At 47.1% G+C, this 19,696-nt stretch overlaps 3 protein-coding genes across 3 annotated transcripts in view; 2 read left to right on the forward strand and 1 right to left on the reverse strand.

Moving 5' to 3' along the window:
- Positions 1-8,796, forward strand: part of LOC138723147 (SH3-containing GRB2-like protein 3-interacting protein 1) — a 56,841-nt gene extending 48,045 nt beyond the window's left edge. The window contains exons 18-24 of the mRNA XM_069862036.1: positions 2,162-2,273; positions 2,668-2,823; positions 3,292-3,424; positions 3,709-3,911; positions 4,502-4,566; positions 5,172-5,336; positions 5,812-8,796. Of these exons, the coding sequence (XP_069718137.1) occupies positions 2,162-2,273; positions 2,668-2,823; positions 3,292-3,424; positions 3,709-3,911; positions 4,502-4,566; positions 5,172-5,336; positions 5,812-5,834 (857 nt within the window). The 3' untranslated portion in view covers positions 5,835-8,796. The remainder of the gene's footprint in view (positions 1-2,161; positions 2,274-2,667; positions 2,824-3,291; positions 3,425-3,708; positions 3,912-4,501; positions 4,567-5,171; positions 5,337-5,811) is intronic.
- A 4,820-nt stretch (positions 8,797-13,616) lies between these two features.
- Positions 13,617-16,636, forward strand: LOC138723262 (dynein light chain Tctex-type 5-A-like). Its single transcript, XM_069862192.1, has 3 exons — positions 13,617-13,672; positions 13,749-13,878; positions 15,215-16,636. Exons 1-3 carry the CDS (start codon positions 13,617-13,619, stop codon positions 15,416-15,418), a joined length of 390 nt encoding a protein of 129 aa, XP_069718293.1. The 3' UTR covers positions 15,419-16,636.
- A 66-nt stretch (positions 16,637-16,702) lies between these two features.
- On the reverse strand, positions 16,703-19,327 carry LOC138723128 (insulin-like peptide INSL5). Its single transcript, XM_069862016.1, has 2 exons — positions 18,370-19,327; positions 16,703-17,093 (listed from the first exon to the last, which is right to left on the reverse strand). The coding sequence occupies exons 1-2, from the start codon at positions 18,617-18,619 to the stop codon at positions 16,831-16,833; spliced, it is 513 nt and encodes a 170-aa protein (XP_069718117.1). The 5' UTR covers positions 18,620-19,327; the 3' UTR covers positions 16,703-16,830.
- Positions 19,328-19,696: the final 369 nt, after the last annotated feature.

Consider the following 19,696-nt stretch of genomic DNA (forward strand, 5'->3'; position numbering starts at 1 on the left):
CTCTAAAGGGAGGCCTGCCAAGCCCCTGTTTGCATAGCTGGGGGCGGTGTCCTCAGAAAAGGAAGACTTGGGGAGTTGCACTGGGGTCGTTAGGATAATAAATGTGTGTGTGGCAGTGGGTCTGTCGTGTGTGGGCAAGATGCTCAGTCTGCCCATCCTGTGTGCTGGGGCAGCTGGTCGCGCTGCACTTACTGAGCATTGTTATTTCGGGCTGCGGCTGAAATCACTTATTCCCCCGAGCCTTTTAAGATGTGTGACCAAGAGGGAGACGTGTGGTTCATTAAATTTTTACACCCTTTTAGGCTACATTAGACATTTGAAGGGAAAATCCCAGCACCAGAGAGGCTCATCTGTGCCTTAAGGAGAGAGCGACTTTGGTTTTATAGATTAATGTGCTGCCTGCACAGACGCATTTGTAAGGCGTGAGGAATCCTTCTTATCTGCAAATGCCACAATTTTTTTTCACAATTATTACAACAGAACTCAAAGTGTAATTTAAGTGACAGAAGTGCTTTCCCTAGGAGATGCTATGAATCCTGGTTTCTTGCACCCAAACCCTATCACTTACTTGCACAAAATTTGCAACAGCGAGTTAGGACCTTACTTTAGATCCACAAAAATCTGTGGCAGATTGTTTAAATGCAAGGCAAAAAGCAACAGGCAACAGGATAGTGGTGGAAAGTGGCAGATAAAAAAGGGAGTGAATTATTTTTTATGGTAGTCCAAGCAGAAAAGCAGGAGTTCACCAGGAACACGCTGTATTTTGCTCAGTTACTTTGCTTTGCCTTCCTGCAGAGGTGCTGTCCTTCCCCAGGCCAGCATTTAATCATGTATGGCTTTGGCTGAAGCTGGCACACAAAAATGCTTGCAAAACCCTGGGCTGAATTAACAGCCCATTTCACTTGCCTGATTTAGACCCTGTAAATAAAGGTAACAGAGTAAGGGAATGTTGGGGTGCCTGTGTCAGCTGCCCCGCTGGAGACCTTTGATATTACTTTTTAGCTGGTTTGGGGTAAAATAATCTTCGTGCTTAACCTGGTGTACAGTCTATGGTATTAAAAAAAAAGGTTCTAAAACAGTGCAATGCACAAGAAGATATAAGGCTGAGCTGGTGGTGCCAGGGTAGGATTGGTGATGTCTTGAGGACTTTTTTTGGGTTCCTGGGAGATCAGTGCCTTGTATGTCAGGTGGGTGACCAAACAGTAACCCCAGGCTGATCTTTTGACACTTTCCCCAGGGGTGAGGCAAAAGCTTTGCCATGCCAACAGCCCCCACTTGCTCTCCTCTCAGTGGTGGGCACAGGGAGTGGGACTTCACCTCCCTCACAGGATTTCCAGCACACCCAAGGCTTCTGGCGTTCACTTGCAATGATGCTTTCACCCTCAAATGTTTTTCAGAGACAGACATCCTTGGCCAGCAAAGGGAAACCTTTGTCTGATTATGCCGGGCTGAATTACTTTAGAGCCTCGCTACCGTCTATGGACACACAGCATGACGAAAGCAAACTTTTCCCCTTTATTTTATCATCCAACTAAGCTGCAGATGGATTGATCTAGCTTTTGCACCCACAGTCCCACGTTCTCGTCTGTAGTTCCAGATTGCTGATGATTTGCAGATTTGTGGCGTTATATTGCACGCTGTGTGGGGTGAGCAGCCAGGCAGGGGGCTTGCCAGGCATTCCAAGGGGGTGTGCCAGGGATTGCAGGGGTCCCCGCAGGTTGGGCTCTTCACAGACAGGAGTTCTGGCAGCGTTTGGGGGAGGCTTCCAATATCCCGCTTCCCTGCAGGCAGGCTGAGCACTCCAGCCAAGAGAGAGTGAATGTCTGCAGCCCCTCTTTCCTCGGGGACAGAAACCTACAGCAAAACTGTCATGCAAAGCCTGCCGTGTGGCAGCCCCTCTGGAACGTGCTGGGGGAATGCTGCTGCCCTGCATGCTGCTCATGGCTGGGGCTTCTTCATTATTTTCTTTGCTTGCTTTTTGGTGGGGGGATAGATATTTTAAAGATGTTTTGAAAGCCTCATCCAAAGCCTGGGGGAATTTTTCTTAATGCTTGTCCATAAAGCTAGGCTGGGTCTCTCAGTGAGCCTCCCCTTGCCCCCGGGTGGGGAGCAGTGCATTTCTTTCTGCACGTAAGAAGCAGAGGATTTCACTCTGTTGCAGGCTCGTCACGAGGACCGAGTCCCCTCACCATGGGGGCACAGGACACCCTGCCAGTTGCTGCTGCCTTCACGGAAACTGTCAATGCATACTTCAAAGGCGCAGACCCAAACAAGTAGGTGCTGACTGATGGGGTCTGGGTGTTGATACTGGGGTCCTGGAGTCGGGACGTGGGGTGCTATGGAGGCTGTGGTGAGCATCTCAAGGGATGGAAGGGAGGTGTTCTGGGCTCAGCATGAAGGTGCTAGGATGTCAGTGCACTGCACCAGGCAGGGTCCAGGATGCTCCTGGAGTGTCCTTATATGCATCGGTCCCCATCTCTAGCAGGCTGCCAGTCTTTGCTGCTGTTTCAGCTGGCTCTGGTTTAGGACCACAAGGGGCTCTTTACCCTGGTGTGGTGGGTGGGAAGTAGGGTGTTGTCACCACACCATCCCTGGCATGAATTCTCCCCTCCTGCTGCATTTTGAGCCCCCTGTTTCCTCCCCTTCGGTCTGTGTCTGGTGCTGCAGGTGTATCGTGAAGATCACAGGGGAGATGGTACTGTCGTTTCCAGCGGGCATCACCCGACACTTTGCCAACAACCCTGCTCCAGCAGTGCTCACCTTCCGTGTGCTGAACTACAACAGGCTGGAGCACGTCCTGCCAAACCCCCAGCTCCTCTGCTGGTAAGTCCCCGCCTCACCAGCATCCCAAAGGAAGGCAGGTTTCTGGAAAAGTAAGGTTCTTTGCAAAAATGCATACCTTGAAGTGTCTTTCTTAGAAGCCCGCCCTGATTTTAGGAAAGAAACTGGCAAGACCCTGAATATTTGTGGGAGTACTTCCTCTGAGAGCAGCCCCTTGGCCAGGCAGAATAGCATTGGCAGAGACGAGCAAGTGCTTCGATGGGGTTTGCTCATTTTCTGCCTCACTCTGCTCATTAGACCTCCTGCTTGCAAAATGAAATAACCTACAGGTTGCATCCTCTGTGCCTGCCCAGAGGTATCTGAGGACAAGCCAGAGATGTGTGGGAGGGAGGCAGTATTTCTCTAAACATGGGACTAAATTCAGTCCCAGCTGGCGGCTGGCACTGCTGTCCTGCATGCTTTCTTCTGCCAAGGCAGCTTAAGCAAAGAGTTAATTCTCCCCCTGTGCAGTGACAACACACAGAGTGACACCAACACGAAGGAGTTCTGGGTCAACATGCCAAATCTGATGACTCACCTAAAGAAGGTATCGGAACAGAAACCGCAAGCCACCTATTACAATGTGGATATGCTCAAATACCAGGTAGGGTTTTTTTGTAAGATAAAACTGTGCCAAAAATGTGTGCCTAATTTATAAATGTAAAGGACAGTATTTCCCTAGTGCAGAGTGGAGACAACGTGAGGTGGGGCCATGCTATCCCACTAGTCCTTTCTGTATGTCACTAGATTGTCTGATTTTGAGCCCAGCACAAACTTGCTATGAGAATACAAGGTATTGTCTCATCTGAAACCAAATGCGTGTCTGTAAAATGGGATTTCTCCCTCCACCCCTATGGAAACTAAATGTTTTTTCTGTCATTTTGGAAGGTATCTGCCCAGGGTATTCAGTCTACTCCATTAAACCTTGCAGTGAGCTGGCGGTGTGACCCTGCAAGCACTGACCTCCGCATTGACTACAAATACAATACAGAGGCAATGACCACACCAGTAGCTCTAAACAACGTCCAGTTCCTTGTCCCTGTTGATGGAGGAGTAACCAAACTTCAAGCTGTGCTTCCTCCTGCTGTCTGGTAGGAACTGCTCACTCAACGAAGAGCTCATTTGCTGTCTTGGCTGTGTCCCTGCCTAAAACAGCCAACCTGCCTACTGGCTGCAGGAGCAGGATCACCCTGGGGAAGTGGCTGCAAGTGGGAGCTGGGAGCGCAATGGGGACCCAAACCTGTCCTCCTCTTCTAGGAGGAAGTGTGCAACCCCACTCTGATTTTTTTCCTTGCCATTCCTGCAAGAGAGCAGTCAGAGCTGAATGCATGTGTGCAGGCAGTGGAATAACAACCCCTATTTTGTGTTTTGGATACATTTATCCCATGCTCAGAGGGATGCACAACTGTTGCTGCCACAGGCACAGTCACGCACATTTGCAGCAGGGAAGCAGAGCCTGGCCTGGCCCTGCTCTCTCTTGCCTGTTGTTCACCTGCAATGCAAGAGTGGCTTATTCCTGCCACTTATTTGGGTCAAAACAAAAGCCAAGGTTCCAGAATTGCAGCTCTGGAGAGCAGCACCAGAGCTGCTTCCTCAGCCCACACTGCCTTCAGCAAAATTCAGATGTCTCCTTTATAGCTTCTTGTTTCCTACAGAAATGCTCTTCTTCATCTGTTTTTAGGAATGCTGAACAGCAAAGGATATTGTGGAAGATACCCGATATCTCCCAGAAGTCAGAAAATGGAGGTAATCCTGCAAATATGCATGTTGTTAACTCCGAATACTTAAATCAGACACTGACCCGATTTTCATGTCTGCACACGAGTCAGGACACGCAGGTTCCTGCTGGCACTTGCTGGGGGAGGATGCTATTTAAAGCTAGAAGCAAAGAGCTTTGAAAAGCAGGACTATGTACCACTGGTACTGTTTTGCCAACCACTTTGGTGTCATGGGAGGTCATTAACACACTAGGTTTGGATGCAATTGTTTGCCAAGTCCTTTGCTCCATTGACCCTCTCTGCATTTGAAGGCTTTCACTCTCATGCCCGATGTTGCATCCCTGTTGGGGAGAGCACAGCCTGCTGTGGGTTGTTTTCCATGTGTCGCCCATGCAGCTCAGCTGCTTCATATTCCTGGAGTGTCTTAAAAGCAAAAATCTTCTAGGAGGATGAGAGGGTTTGCCTCTGCCCCCCTACCCCGGGGATGCTGCTGGCTTGGATACAACAGTGGGAGTGAGATTCACTTGCAATGCTTGGAGCTTCTCATTGCTTTTACCTGGAGATCTGACCCTAGGATGTGTGGCGTGTTTCTCCTGGCTTGTAAGGGTCTTGTATGGGACTTTTAAATCGCAGGTGTGGGGTCACTGCTGGCCCGATTTCAGCTCTCAGAGGGGCCGAGCACCCCAGCACCCCTGGCCGTGCAATTCACCAGCGAGGGGAGCACGCTGTCCAGCTGCGACATCGAGCTTGTTGGCGCTGGCTACCGCTTCTCGCTCATCAAGAAGAGGTTTGCAGCAGGTAGGTAGCTCATCGGTAGCTCCTCTTTGGGATGGCAGTGTTCCTGGCAGTCCCCTCCAGCTGGGCTGGCATGCAGAGGACTTCCCTTGCTGTATATTTGTTGACTGTTCAAGCCCAGAGGTCTCACCACCACACGGTGTGATGGGGCTGACTGGCAGCAGACAGACAAAAGCTCCCTTGCATGAAATAAGTCCTAATTTTTTGAGAGCCTTGATTTTCATGGGCTCTGTTCTGCTCGCGGGTCCTGCATGAAAAGCAACATCTGGAGATCTCCAGGAAGAGCTTTTTGCTGCAGACCAATACAAGTCTTTGTCCTAATGCCTCATTGCTGCAGAGAAAAGCAAGTATTTTTCCTGTGCTACTCGTGCGTGGCAGCAGAGCAGCCGAGGGTGAGGGGGCTGGTTTAGGTGGGCGGCCATCCCCTGAGAACCAGGGCTGCTTCCTCCCTGCAGCTGACTTCTGATCCCATTTCTAGGTAAATACTTGGCTGATAACTGATGGAAGCTTATGCAAGTTTAAGAAAAATAACACAGGAAATACCCAAGGACTGCTGTGCGTGGAATGAGTTTTAATTACAGTTTAAGGAAAATGAACTAAATCCTGCACTCGGGACATTTCTGTTGGAAGTGTCAACAACTTTCAGCATTTTTTTCCTTGGAAAACACCATCTTGACCAGTCCTACAGTATTTACTTCTAGATGTAACATTGTTAATGGTTTTAAAATGTAATTATTGTATTTGTAAATTGTACTCATTCCAGTAAGGCTGTATTTTGGCAGTTAGACACTTGAGTTTTAGCATTTTACCATTCATGAAATGGATGTAATTTAAACTGTGGTATATAAATTTAATAGTAGTACTGTTGAATGGCACAATGCTTACAGAGGTAGATTACATTTTGTGAATATATACGATTTAAATACAGTACTGATAGCTGAAATGAAGGGGGTGCCTCACAGAGACGGAAGTAGAACTGACATGATGATTTACTTTTTATTCAGTCCTTAGTCTCATGGTGATGAATAAAAAGCTCTATCTTCAGGTTTAACTGGTTTAACTCCAGAAAAATGTTTCTGTTAATGTAGAGGTTCCTAATACAGTCTCTCAGAGAAAGAAAAAAAAAAAAAAGCAGAAAAAAAATGCCACTTCTACAAAGACAATTTACATCATTTTCCATTGCAAGAAACCTCCATGAACATGCCCTTGCTCTCTTACAGCTGTGGATTAACCATCAGGACTACCAGCAGCACATGCACAGGCGATGAGCACTTCTCTTCGCCCCATGCCCTTATATTTTGCAGAATTGCAGATAAGGAAATAAGCAGGCAAAGAGGCTGGGTAGCAACTCTCAGCTTACAGCACTGTTCAGCAAAGTTATTGATATTTTTAGGGACACATTTTCCAAGCAGTCTCTGGGTTTTTGATTGCATTTCTACATTCCTTTGATTGCTTTTCCCTTTTTTACCCTCCGTTTCTGAAAGCCCCACGGGTATAGAAAATGCTTTAAAGACTTGCAGCGCCCACCCTGCCATGCCTTTCCATTTTACCACTTAAGCAGGAAAGCGTATATATGCAAACATTGAAGAATGAACACAGCCCAAGGCTGACCCTTGGTGGGACACCCACCAGGGCCAGGGGAGCAGAACAAACATATGGGTGGCTACTGAAAGCCCATGGGCAGGAGCTGGCCGTGCTGGTCTTGGGAGCAGCTATCTTGTGGGGATGGAGAAAACACATAGAAGTGCTAAACTGGCAGCTGCAGGGGAAAGAAATGTCCTTCTGTGTGTTCCCTGATCCGACGCAGGCGCAGCTTCTCGCTGTGCATCGCCTGTGCAGTATTCGGTTTCTAGCTGATGCTAGTCTCAGCCTACTGCTGGCAACATGCTGACAGCATGCGTGGTACCAGTGGTACAGCATCTGCCAAGATGGAGTGTTTGTTTTAGCAGAACAATTTAGCAATATAGGGAAAAAGGAATGGATCTTTTTAAAATGAAATGCAGCTGATTTTCAGATGCACACAGCATAGGAGCACCCACTGAATGAGGTGCTGGGGCTCTAGAAGTGTGTGACATGACAAATAGTGCTAATTTTACAGTCACAAATGTTGCCAGGATTAGGCTTGTGCATGTGTTGAAAAACTTAGACTGTGCATGTTGGGAAGTGCTTGCTCACAAAGCAGTTTGAAGTGATGTAAGAAAACAGAAATTCATGGTCATCTTAAAAGAAAATAAGAAAATATCGAGATATTTCAATTCTGAGATGACTCCCAGACTGAGATATGTATGACGGTGGCTGGGTTGTGTGCATGCTCTCAAGAGGTATCAACATAGAAGATAAAGCACAATTCAGTTATGCAACTTCATACATCGTGGCAGTTTTTGAAAGTACACTTGCCAGTACTCCTGGATGGAGTGTTCAACTCCATTAATAATTTTCCCCCTGAAATGGAAATATGTATAAACTATGTAACCTACCCCTTTCTGGCATAGGAATATAGAGCAAAATCTAAGAATCAGTTTTTGCATAATTGGTTCATGCTGTGTACAATTGTTATAAACTCATGCTTCCAAAAGAAATCCATGTCTTAGTCCTAAAAAGAATTTTATAATGTAAATATTACCAGAACATAGATATTTTACTTTATATTTCATTTGAAAGACAAGGTGTTTACATTAGCATTGGGTTTTTAAATGCTTTTTAAACAAAAACAAAACCCAAAACCCAAAGCTCCCAAGCTCGTCCCATGTGTGCTGTCCCACAGAGCTGAGGTCACGTTTTCCGAGTACATGTCGGTGCAAGGATGCAGTTCTTGTGGCCTGGGAAGAGAGGTGAGAAAGTCCTGTACCCTTTCTGGGGCAAACTGGCTGGCAGACTTGAGTTAGGTGTGCTGGCACGCGTGCAGCCGCATGGGGACACAATCCCCCTCCAGCCACTAGCAGGTGACACAAAACAGTTGTTCCCAAACTGTGACCCTGGGACCAAAACCAGCATCCTGCTTTTCCAAGTTTTTCCATAGTGTTTTAGTTCACAAGGCATTTGCTCAGGAACGTTGAACTGCGTGTCTCTGCATTCCCTCCCAGCATGACCTTTGCAAGAAGACGATGCGCCACATTGGTGGTTTAATTTTCCTGCCCTGATGGTGTCTGAGCATAGAGGCAAAGCAGCAGAGTGTGCCAGGGAGGCTTATTTTGTTGGGTATTTGTCTTCCCATGTACTGTATGAGTGTGGTACTCCAGCATTACCCCGTGTGGGGAGGGGGAGCAGGCCAGTTGAGAATCTAAGTCTGAAGTGCAGAAGACTTGTTTTCTTTCCACCTGGCTTTGGGAACTTGTCAGCAGAAAAAAGATTGAGCAGCAGCTTGGGATGTATCAGACTTAAATTTAGAGCACCAAAAAGGGGCAAACGCAGGGCTGTTCATCCTTAATTTCAGTGTCTGTAGTAACAGCACGTGGCCCTGGCTCTGGAGAGGACACAGGGTTTGTGCTGTCCTGTTGCATTCAGGGCACTCAAGCTCTGAAGGCTTCACCTCCACTTTTAGGCAGGAAAATATGTTTATCTTCAGTGAATCATCTGTTCGGTACTCCCTGCCCACTAGCACAGAGCAGCTATATCAGCAGGGAGTTGGAAAGACAGCATTGATTTGGTTGCCTGTAAGTCACCTGCATTTCCAAAGCTCGGCATCGGTGCTCTGTCTCCGAGCATGTGGGCCAGAAGTTCTTTTGCCAAGTCGAGCTGAGGCTTAAAAGAGAGCTCAGCCCTCCAGCTCTGCTCAGCACTCACACCCTTAGCTCAGCAGCCCTCAGAAATAAGTGTCTGAGTGGAAAAAAAGTTGAATAAAGGAGGTGTTCAAATAATAAATAGGTGTGATGCGTGCACAGAAAGGCTTTAGCTTGGTGACTTCTGAGAATTTATCCCTTTAGACTGTGTCCTCAGCCACCTATTCCTGAGGGATTTTCCTCTAGGGTCCCCAGTTAGCCGCCAGCGACCCATGCCTGCAGTGTCAAGGTGCCCACCAACAGAGCAGGAGTGGTTTTCCCCATGGAAACATGAAGACTTGGGTCTTTAGAAGCTAGGAAAGAGGATGTGGGTGGTATTGCAACTTTACTTCTGTTTGTTGTAAATATTCATGATTCTCAGCCAGCTTACGGTGCTCCTCACAGGAGGCATTTCAGACCAATTTTCTACTTTAACAATATTTATTGATAATAATGAAATTGCTCAAATCAAATACTGCTGGATAATAAGAATTCAATTTGGTATTTGCATTTGTTCTTAAATATCATTTCCCTGTTATAAAGCTGCTACTTTTTTTTTTCTGTAAGGCCACTGTCCATTAAACTCCTATTCCTGCCCAGCTGGTGTAAGTTCTCAGTGCATATGCGTGGCTTTACTTGAAAAAGCTTTGTCACACGAGTGCAATATTGTACCAAGGAAGTTACACAACTGAATGCTTTTCCTGACACAGGCTGGACTTAAAGATATTATTGCTGTTATTTGGTATTTTGGTTAATTAGTCTTATCTTCAGTATGCCCCTTTAGGCCCCCATTATAAGGGCTATATTTTAAACATAGGTAAAAAAAAAATAAAAAATCTGTACTTATAAGGTTAAAAAGAGATCCCATTTTGACCAGACAGTGAGGGGATGGGGAGGCAGGCACCCAGCCAGGCTGCAGGTCCCAAGCACACCCTTACTGCCAGATGCTGTCTGGGTGCCACATGCAGCAGTGCCTGGGGCTTAGGCTATCTGGCAAACATCAGAAAAATATGATGCTTTATCATTTTGAAGCCATGTACATCTGCAGGTGAGACCCATCTGCTCCCTCCTTTTAACATGATCATGGAGACCTGGGGTAGTTATTCAGTGCCCAGTTGTAAAAATTATTCAGCGTGGGTGATTATTTTCCCACTGAGGTCCCTGCTGAGACCTTATCTTGCTGCCCATGCCACCACAAGGCACACTTGTATTCATTTACCTAGTTCTGGGTCACTCAGAGCAGCTGGCAGTGGCACCCTGTTGAACTGCAGCTGCAGAGATTCCTGCAGGATGAGAATCACATAAAGTCACTACTTCACATTCTTGGAGAAAAGCATTTTTAAATGGCTGGAATGCAATGAAAAGGTGTCATATTTTTAAATTACCTAAGAAAGAGTCAAATGTCTTTTACTAAAAACGTTCGGACTGCTCCTTCAGCTTCTCATCTCCTTCAACGGCAGTGCTGTTTCTGTGCCCACTGGTACATGGTGCAGTTCTGCGATACAGAGGAATCCTGCTCTGGTCTGTTATCCAAACACCCAACTTCTACTTGAGAAAGCCAGTTCCATACACTGAACTGGAGCGGTTTTTTCCCCTATCCTTTGGTTGGTTTTATGTGATGATGTCTTGGTTAAAAAAATGAATTTTGAAGCTTACCTTGATCAAAATATGTAATTTTGTACTCAGAATCCTTCTTTACTTCTTTTTCTCACACTTTCTCCAAAAAAGTAATTCTTGTGGAGCCAGGGATTTTTTTTTGCACCATCAATTTTTTTTATTTTCTATTTCATTGCAAAGCTAGAAAAACATCTGCAGAAATACTCCCCAACTCCTGTGCGACCTCCCCTATCATTTTAGGAAGGACTGCAGATAACACTGCTGACAATTGCACCTGAAAAATCAGAACAGTTAATGTGGCGATGCTATTCCAAGGTTTGCACACAAGCAGGACTTCACTACAGGCCAAGCAGTATGAGATAAAACATGCCAGGTTTTAGCGAGGCATTCTGAATATCTTACTCTTCTGTTAGAAATCTCTCTTTTTGGATAAAGGGTAAATTGCTGCAGACGTGCCATCCCGCTGCTGGGTTTGTAATCCACAAAAGAGAGGCTTTCCACTCCAAAACTCTCTTAGGTTGATGAAATCACATGGTTATTTTGATGGCATAAAACTTACAGAGACATTAGCTGTGGTCTGAGAGAGGAATCAAGTCTGGTTGTGGTTTGAAACTCCGGTCCTGCGGCCGTGAGCTGGTGGGTGGAGGGCACGGGGTGCAGGAGAACCTCGCCATAGCACCTCTGAACCCAGAGGAAACCTCAGAAGTGAATTGGATTTCCCAAGGTATCTCCCTGTATCATTTTATTAACTCCCTCATGTATAAAATGTTTATAAATATTTGTGGATTAAGATACACAGGTCTATTTTTAAGATTTAAGTTAAGTTAATTAATGGCTGGCCTTTTTTGCCTAAACGTGCAATGAGATATATTATACCTTTAGTCTACGATGGCCTAAGTACTGCTTAGTCTGTGATGAAAACTTTGCTGCTCACCTACTGTTCTCAGAGAAAAAGACATACAGGTTTGTTGCACACGGACTATAGCAGCAAAGCTTTGTATTTGACCACTGGTAATATGAATGTGTTGTATTGACTTGTTGAAGATAATCATGAAACAACATATTTTAAATGTTACTTGCCTTATAGATTAGAATATGACTATGTGGATATCATTTTTGTAAATAATGTTTTTTATAAATGTCTTTCCTCCATTCTCCCCTTCACCCATTTCACAGAATCTTGAATATGCAATTATTTACAATTATTTACCATGCATAAAGTTGCAACAAATAAATCCCCATGTCAGAACAAAGTTTATTAATTCTATACATAAGAACTACATTAAATACCCGATTGAGTTGCAATTTAAATGTGAATTTTTTTTTCCTTGAAAATAAACAAAACCCGTAAAACACTGCTTTTTCTGGGTGAGTTTTGCTTGCATGGGCAGGAGCATCCGGAGGAGCTGGGCAAAGGGGCTACAGCTGCTATGTTCCTGGCGCAAAATATCATTGCTGTGTACAGCTTTGCAGCCTGGGGATATGCGGAGGCCACGGAGGTAACAGGGAGTTGTGGGGACAAATGGGCATCTGTGGAGGCCATGGGGGCTTGTGGGGACACATAGGGACCATGACGGCCCGCGGGAGCCTGTAGGGACCTGTGAGAGCATGTAGGGGACTTGAGGAGAACTGCAGAAGCCATGGGGACACCTGGGTTCTTTAGTGGCATGTGGGGACCTGTGGGACCTGTTTGGGGACTGTGGGGACCTGTAGGGGCTGCAGGGATGTGCAAGGACCTGTGAAAGCTGTGGGGCCCTGTTAAGGCTGGGGGGGACATGTGGGTGCTGTGGGGACCTGTGGGGCCAGAGGGGCAGGCAGAGACTTACAGAGCCTGTGGAGGCTGTGGAGGATCTGTGGGGGTTGTGGGGACATGCAGGGACCTGTGGGGACATGCAGGGACCCACAGAGCTTGTGGAAACTGGGGGGGATCTGTGGGGGCTGTGGGGACATGCAGGAACCCACAGAGCTTTTGGAAACTGTGGGGGACCTGTGGGGGCTGTGGGGACACGCAGGGACCCACAGAGCTTGTGGAAACTGTGGGGGATCTGTGGGGGTTCTGGGGACACGCAGGGACCTGTGGGGGCTGTGGGGACACACAGGGACCCACAGAGCTTGTGGAAACTGTGGGGGATCTGTGGGGGTTGTGGGGACACACAAGGACCCACAGAGCTTGCGGATGCTGGGGGTGATCTGTGGGTGCTACAGGGGCACCCAGGGACCCACAAAGACTGTGGAGTCTATGGGGACATGTGGTGGCTGTGGGGACATAGAATCATAGAATCACTAGGTTGGAAAAGACCCGCAGGATCATCAAGTCCAACCATTCCTATCAATCACTAACCCATGCCCCTCAGCACTTCATCCATCCGTCTTTTAATCACCTCCAGGGAAGGTCATTCAACCACCTCCCTGGGCAGCCTGTTTCAGTGCCCAATGACCCTTTTGGTTAAAAACTTTTTCCTGATGTTAAGCCTGAACCTCCCCTGGTGAAACTTGAGGCCATTCCCTCTCACCCTTTCCCCTGTCGCTTGAGAAGAGACCAGCTCCCTCCTCTCCACACCCTCCTTTCAGGTAGTTGCAGAGAGCAATGAGGTCTCCCCTCAGCCTCCTCTTCTCCAGGATAAACACCCCCAGCTCTCTCAGCCGCTCCTCATAAGGCCTGTTCCCCAGCTCCTTCACCAGCTTCGCCATGCAGGGGCCTGTAGGGGCTGTGGGGACATGCAGGGATTTGTGGGGGTTCCCGTGGGGGCTATCGGGACACGTGCGGACCCACAGAGCCTGAGGAGGCTGTGGGGACCTGTGAGGTCTGTGGGGACATCCAGGGACCCGTGGAGGCTCTCGGGACCCGCGAAACACGGAACTCGGGGGGGTCACACACAGGCGGGCGGGAGGCACCGCCCCGGCCCGGATGGCGGCCGCCCGCCCCCCGCCCGCCCCTCGCCCTTCCGGAGATGCCGGGCGCGGGTGAGGGGCTCGGGCTGTCTTCAGCGCGGTGGGTTTTGCAGAAAAGAGGGGTTTAATCTCCCCGTTTTCCCCCCCATCCAGGCCCCCCCGAGCGTTTCCCGGTGGCGGCGGTGGATGCCATCCTGGAGGAGGTGCTGGGGAGCTACGCGAGGGAGCAGCGCTACGAGCCCGCCCGGTGCGGGGAGGCGGCCAGGGCCATGGCAGAGGTACCGCCGGGCCCCGGGCACCTCGGCAGCGCGCGAAGGAGGGGCCGTCAGGGCAAGGACGCCCAAATGAAAGCACAGAATCGGAGAATGGTTTGAGTTGGAAGGGACCTTAAGGACGCCTCCCACCAGACCAGGCTGCGCGAAGTCTCAACCAACCTGGCCTCAAACACTTCAGGGACGGGGGCATCCTCCACTTCCCTCGGCAGCCTGGGCCAGCGCCTCACCACCCTCATTGTGAAGAATTTCCTCCTTATGTCTAGTCTAAATTTTCCCCTCTCCAGTTTAAAGCCGTTCCGCCTCACCCTATCACTACACGCTATTGTAAATAGACCCTCACCAGCTTTTTTGTAGCCCCTTCAAGTACTGGAAGGTAGTTATAAGGTCTCCTCAGAGCTTTCTCTGCTCCAGGCTGAACAACCCCCACTCTCTCAGCCTGTCCTCACAGCGAGTATGCTCCAGCCTTCTGATCATCTTTGTAGCCCTCTTCTAGACCTGTTCCAAGAGCTCCATATCCTTTATATGGATATGGAGGATTCCAGAACTGGACACAACACTCCAGATGAGGTCTCACAAGAGAGGACTAGAGGGGCAGAGTCACCTCCCTTGACCTGCTGGCCACGCTTTTGATGCAGCCGAGGTTATGGTTGGCCTTCTGGGCTGCGAGCACACGTTGGCAGCTCATGTCGAGCTTCTCATGGACCAGCACCCCCAAGTCCTTCTCTGCAGAGCAGCTCTCAATCACATCGTCCCCCATCCTGTATTGAAATTGGGGATTGCCCCGACCCAGGGGCTTTGTAGCCGTGTGGCATAAAACAAATGCCACACGAGGCCATCAAAATACACTAAGGGTTGGTCTGAGATGGTTGCAGGCTGGTCTAAGTTATGATGTTTGCTCAGACAGCAGTGACTCTTAACCAAGCAAAACATTCAAAACTCCGTGTCGTAGTTGACCTGTCCAGAAATGCCATTAATAAGCTTTAAGTATGTATCAGACTTTTCTGAAATAGGCGAATTAGCTTTTTGGCTGAATTCTGCACAGTGACATGTGTGCAAGCTCCTTGTTGGTTAAACACACTCTTGCTGCTGAGAAAATAGTGTCCTGACCCTTTAATCTTTCAGCTGATTTGGCCCAGAAGAGCTCACCAACGTTAAAAAAGCAGGCTGGGGCGTTTCCAGTAGACATTTCAAATGCTGCAGTTTAAAGATTGTCATCGGGGTTGTTGCAAGGGCTCAGTAATGCAATGCTTGCACTTTTCTGTCCCAGAAAACCCAAATGCTGAGGATCACCTGTAAAGAGCGCTCACGGCTTGTCTCCAAACGTGTTTTTCTCTTACAGGTTATTAAAGATCGTGTAAAAGACCTTACGATACCAAGGTACAAGATTGTTGTGGTGACACATATTGGGCAGCTGAATGAGCAAAGCATGCAAATCGGAAGCAGGTGCCTGTGGGATCCTGCGATTGACGCATTTTCATCACACATGGTCAAGAACACTTCACTCTTTGCTCTTGCAAATGTCTATGGTGTCTATTTTGAATAAGAAGGCGGGCAAGTTTAACAGCAGGAGAAATGAATGTTCAGCCTAACTCTCTCTATTGTTGAAAATGGTTGTGAAGGATCAAGGCAACTTTCACCTGTTCTGAAATGTGGTTACCGTAAGCCTTTTGGGGGTGAATGTCGTAACTATTTCCCAGTGGGAAGTGATTCTCTGTTAAATGCTGTCTTGCACCTGATTCTAGCTGCTTTCAGAAACACATATTTCTGTAATACTTTTCTCTCCCTGAATTTGCCCTCACTGTGTGATCCCCAATTAGAAACCACAGAGGGATTTTTGAAAGTAGACCAAAAGCATTTTAAAAACTGTCCCAGTTAAATAGCATTTGCAGGCCCCATGGCCCCAGCTTCGTACACACACTGTGTTGCAGATGCTGTGTCCTGTCAGGCCACAGTAACTCAGTGCTGCAGGTGACCCTGCCCAAGGAATGGGGGGATCCTTTCAAACCAGAGGTGCCCTGGGTGAGCTCTGCAGTGGAGAGTGCGAGGGTTGGGAGCTCTGCTCACTAGGGCCTGGCCTGGCTTCCCCTGAGCCCTGAGTGCAGAAAAAGTGGCTGAGAGGACATGCTTGGTTCTGCCTGGGAAAGACTAGCTGAGTCCTGTAGTGTTTGAAATCAAGTGAAACATGTCTTCAAATGGTATCATACTTAGAGTACATCGAGCTAATGTGTTTGGGCACTTTTATCGAAAGTGCTTGAATCCATAAAAAATGAATTGAGGTTCTCAGATGACACCTGCCTATACGTAAGAGTGGGAGTACTCTGCACTCAGCAGCGTATTTCGAGTCTCCCTGGGTGCAAATTACCTGTCAATAGGTAGGACCTCGGACAGACATGACTGGAAGCAGCTGGAATAGGAAGTAAACCATGGCTGCTGTCTGACCATGGGTCTCACCTCCTGCAGCTGTTCCTGGGCTGGGGTAGGCTCTGACTCACACAGGTCTTTCAGCATGACACAGTGCGCAGAGCTATCTGCACTGCCTGGGTTTTATTCTCATTCTGATGACAGACTTTTTGTTACCCATATTTCACAGCTGAAACCTGCTGTTGGATTTTCATAAGTAAAAGAACAAGCATATAAGAAACTGCTTATTTTATTACATGTTATCTGCAAAGCTGAAACTAGAACACTAGTTAGTTAGATGGAAAGGAATATTTGTATTCATGACTAGAAGTTTAAACTACTGTAAACACTGTGTGGAATCCAAACAAACCAACCTGAACTGTCATTGCAGCTGTTCACTGGTTTGTGCTACTCCCTAGTAGCCTTTACTCCCTAGTGCACTCCCAAAAATAAAGCTACGGATAAAGAATACAACTGAAATAATTGTTGTTTATGTCATTATTATCTTAATACATGAAAGTTGTGCTATTGAACCTTGTCAGCATCTGCTGTGTTTTAGCAGAGGGAACTGATATCTCTCTCATTGCAGCCGATGCTGCAGCAGGATGTGGTGAGCAGTTTGGCTGCTTCGCGCTTTTTTAGCACAGACATTTTCCTGGTGTTTTGTAAGTCTTGCCCTGCCTCAGGCTTGATGTTGTGGATTTCTTTGCTGTCAGTCTCCGGCCTCTGGTCTGTGTACATCAAGTAGTCAGCAAAACTGTTGTTCTCTTCTGAGAAAGGCAGGATGTTTTCACTGTCTGTCACGTAAAAATTAGAAGCTAAAAATTAGAAGTCATAGAATCACGAGTAGTTTAGAATATTTATCTATACTAAAAAGACAGCCCAGCCTACAGCCCAGGAGCTGAGAGTATTTTTCGCCTGATGTGAACAACCAAGAGGTACCAGATCATGGACTTCTCTCCAGTGCTGTGTTAAAATAGATACATGAGGTAGACGTTCTGTGATTAACATGTTAAAATCAATAATTTCTGGATTTATATTGGAGAGCGTACTGTGTAGGAATAGTTGCCTTATCAGTCTTGCAGTAGTATTTTTGCTTCAAAGGGTAAAACCATGATTTGATGTGTCAGTGACACTTGACCAGCACATTAACCTAGAACTGCTTGTGGGGTTCCTGATATGCAGATATTATGGTGAGGCGTCAGATACCCTACAATTTCAACCTGGATGTTCCCACTTACGTAATGTTTGCAATTCATGTGCATTTTAAATACTAAAGCACAGTTGGCACTGCTTGCGGAGTTCATAAAGGCATAGTAGTTATCTCACTTAGTTTAGCAGTGTTGGTTTTTCTCCAGTAACAGACTCTCAGGTAGGGTGCTGCAGGTGGCGTTACTTTTTATGTTTGTTTAAGCTGCTGCTACAATAGAATTTTCAACAAACAGATGTTACTGCATGGAAAATGTAGAAAGTTTCTCTTCCTGTCATCTGCCTAATTTATTTTCTTTTTTCTAGCTCTTTTAACCAGTCAGAGTACAAATTTGTAGTGGTGCATGTAATGTCTAAGTTTTCTGACTGTCTAAAAACGTGCTAATAATTAATATATACAACACAGTGTGAAGATATTCAAATAATCTGCTATTTAAAATACTATAATTATAATAGTCTCAGAGTTGTTAATGAAGTTTCTGTTTCTCAGTGGGGAAGGAGAGGTGTGCTAGTGAAGAAACGTGCATTGGCTACAGCAAGGCTTGTCTCTGACATTTAAAATGTCATGGCGTAGAGATTTTCAGTGATCACCTTGGACTTGACTTGTGGTCCTCCAGGTGGGAAAATCTTGATCTAAATGTACCAAAACAGCACACTAAGCTAAACCAAGCAAGCTGCAAGGAAACAGAACCCATGAAGTTGCACCTCTCTTCACTTGCTGTCTGAAGCAAAGCCCATGCGGTTCATGCTTGACATCCTCCAATTAATGGAGGTGGCTGAAGCTGAAGGTACAGCCTGCAGGTGACGTGGTTCTTCAAAATCACCTCAGAGGGAAGCGCACCTTGCAGGGGGTGGTAAGCCTGTAATGCATTAATTGGTACTTACCAAACAGGTAGTGATAATCAGTCAAATGCCTTTTCCACCGAGACCCACCACAGGTGAAGACGATGGCTCGGACAAAGTCTCTCCCACAGAGCCTCACAGTGTTCCCTTCACACTTTCCCTCATGTGCTACAATCAGGAGAGTGAGTAAGGCCAGCACCAGCACCGTGCCCCTCATTCTGTGGATGCTGTTGCTTCGATACTGGGCTGAAGGGAACTGCGAGGCTGAGGTGGGGAGTTCTGCTGAAATCATCTCATTTATACTGATGGCCCGTCCGCTCCACTGAGTATGGGCTCACCCTAAGGATGACTTAATGTTTGCTAAAAACAAGTTAATTGCTTGTTTCCGGTAGTGTTTTAAGTGCTTTGGGATTTGTGCTGGGATTTTGGTCAGGTACTAAGGACTTTGTAAGACTGTAACTGCTTTATTATAGGAACACATGTGGCATAACATGTTTATAGGGTACAGGTTTAGATCAACACTGTTTAAGTGTATATTCTGCAGAAGTGAAAGGGTGTTTATTACCTAATTTGTAGATAATGGAGTTTGTGCATTTCCCACATGGCGGTGCTACTACAGCCTGTTGCCCAGTTGTGTCTGTTACTGCAGTTTAAATAACCTCAGGTCTTTTTCTGTTGGTGATCCCAAACTGAAAGGGAGGTAGCACCTTCCAGTGATGTCCACAGTTGTGTACCCCTTTATTACTCCTTCACCGTTCTCTTGCCAAGCATCCCTTGTTGGGCTGGTAACTGTGATGTTTCAGAGCAATCTGCTGGTGCTGGGCAGTCACTCACAAGAAAACCAGGTACTGAGGGTTTTTTGTGTCAAATGTAGGCATCCAAGCCTGCAAATGCCCTGCTATGATACCTAGTATGCTAAGTGATAGGATGCAGTCTTGTGTCATGGATCAGGTGCAGTGCGTGGGAAAGGCACACAGAGCCTTTGGGTACAGTGAATTCACTGTAACAAACTGTACGGAGCAGTGTAGTCGTTTGACAGGTTGCATTCAGAGGTGTTTGCCTCACAGATACCTGCATGCAGTGAAGTAGCTCCAGTGCAGTGTGTGGCACGTGTCTCTGCAGTGAGGCCTGTGGATATGGCCCTTGTCCAAAAAGGCATAGGAGTGAGAGGGAGAGGCTCCATACAAAGCACAGAGTAGCTGCAGATTGGCCTCCTGGCTGCCCTTTTCTTGTTGGCAATTCTGAAAGACAGAAGTGGGTTTCCTGAAGCAGTGTGGAGCAGTGTTGCTGTGCTTTGGGGCCAGAGGCCAGTAGATCAGTGATGTTGACTGAAGTTGCTGTAATCTTCTATAAAAAACCAAAAAGCAAT

The sequence above is a fragment of the Phaenicophaeus curvirostris genome, chromosome 8 (genome assembly GCF_032191515.1).
Source record: "Phaenicophaeus curvirostris isolate KB17595 chromosome 8, BPBGC_Pcur_1.0, whole genome shotgun sequence".
Classification (NCBI taxonomy): Eukaryota; Metazoa; Chordata; class Aves; order Cuculiformes; family Cuculidae; genus Phaenicophaeus; species Phaenicophaeus curvirostris.

Bases quoted from the DNA above. Each gene is read 5' to 3' on its own strand.
- LOC138723262 (XM_069862192.1), top strand. From the start codon at position 13,617: ATGGCGGCCGCCCGCCCCCCGCCCGCCCCTCGCCCTTCCGGAGATGCC. The intron at 13,673-13,748 runs GTGAGGGGCTCG...TTTTCCCCCCCA, and splicing joins TCCGGAGATGCCGGGCGCGG to TCCAGGCCCCCCCGAGCGTT. The intron at 13,879-15,214 runs GTACCGCCGGGC...TTTCTCTTACAG, and splicing joins CGGCCAGGGCCATGGCAGAG to GTTATTAAAGATCGTGTAAA.
- LOC138723128 (XM_069862016.1), bottom strand. From the start codon at position 18,619: ATGATTTCAGCAGAACTCCCCACCTCAGCCTCGCAGTTCCCTTCAGCC. The intron at 17,094-18,369 runs GTAAGTACCAAT...TCTAATTTTTAG, and splicing joins TGATTATCACTACCTGTTTG to CTTCTAATTTTTACGTGACA.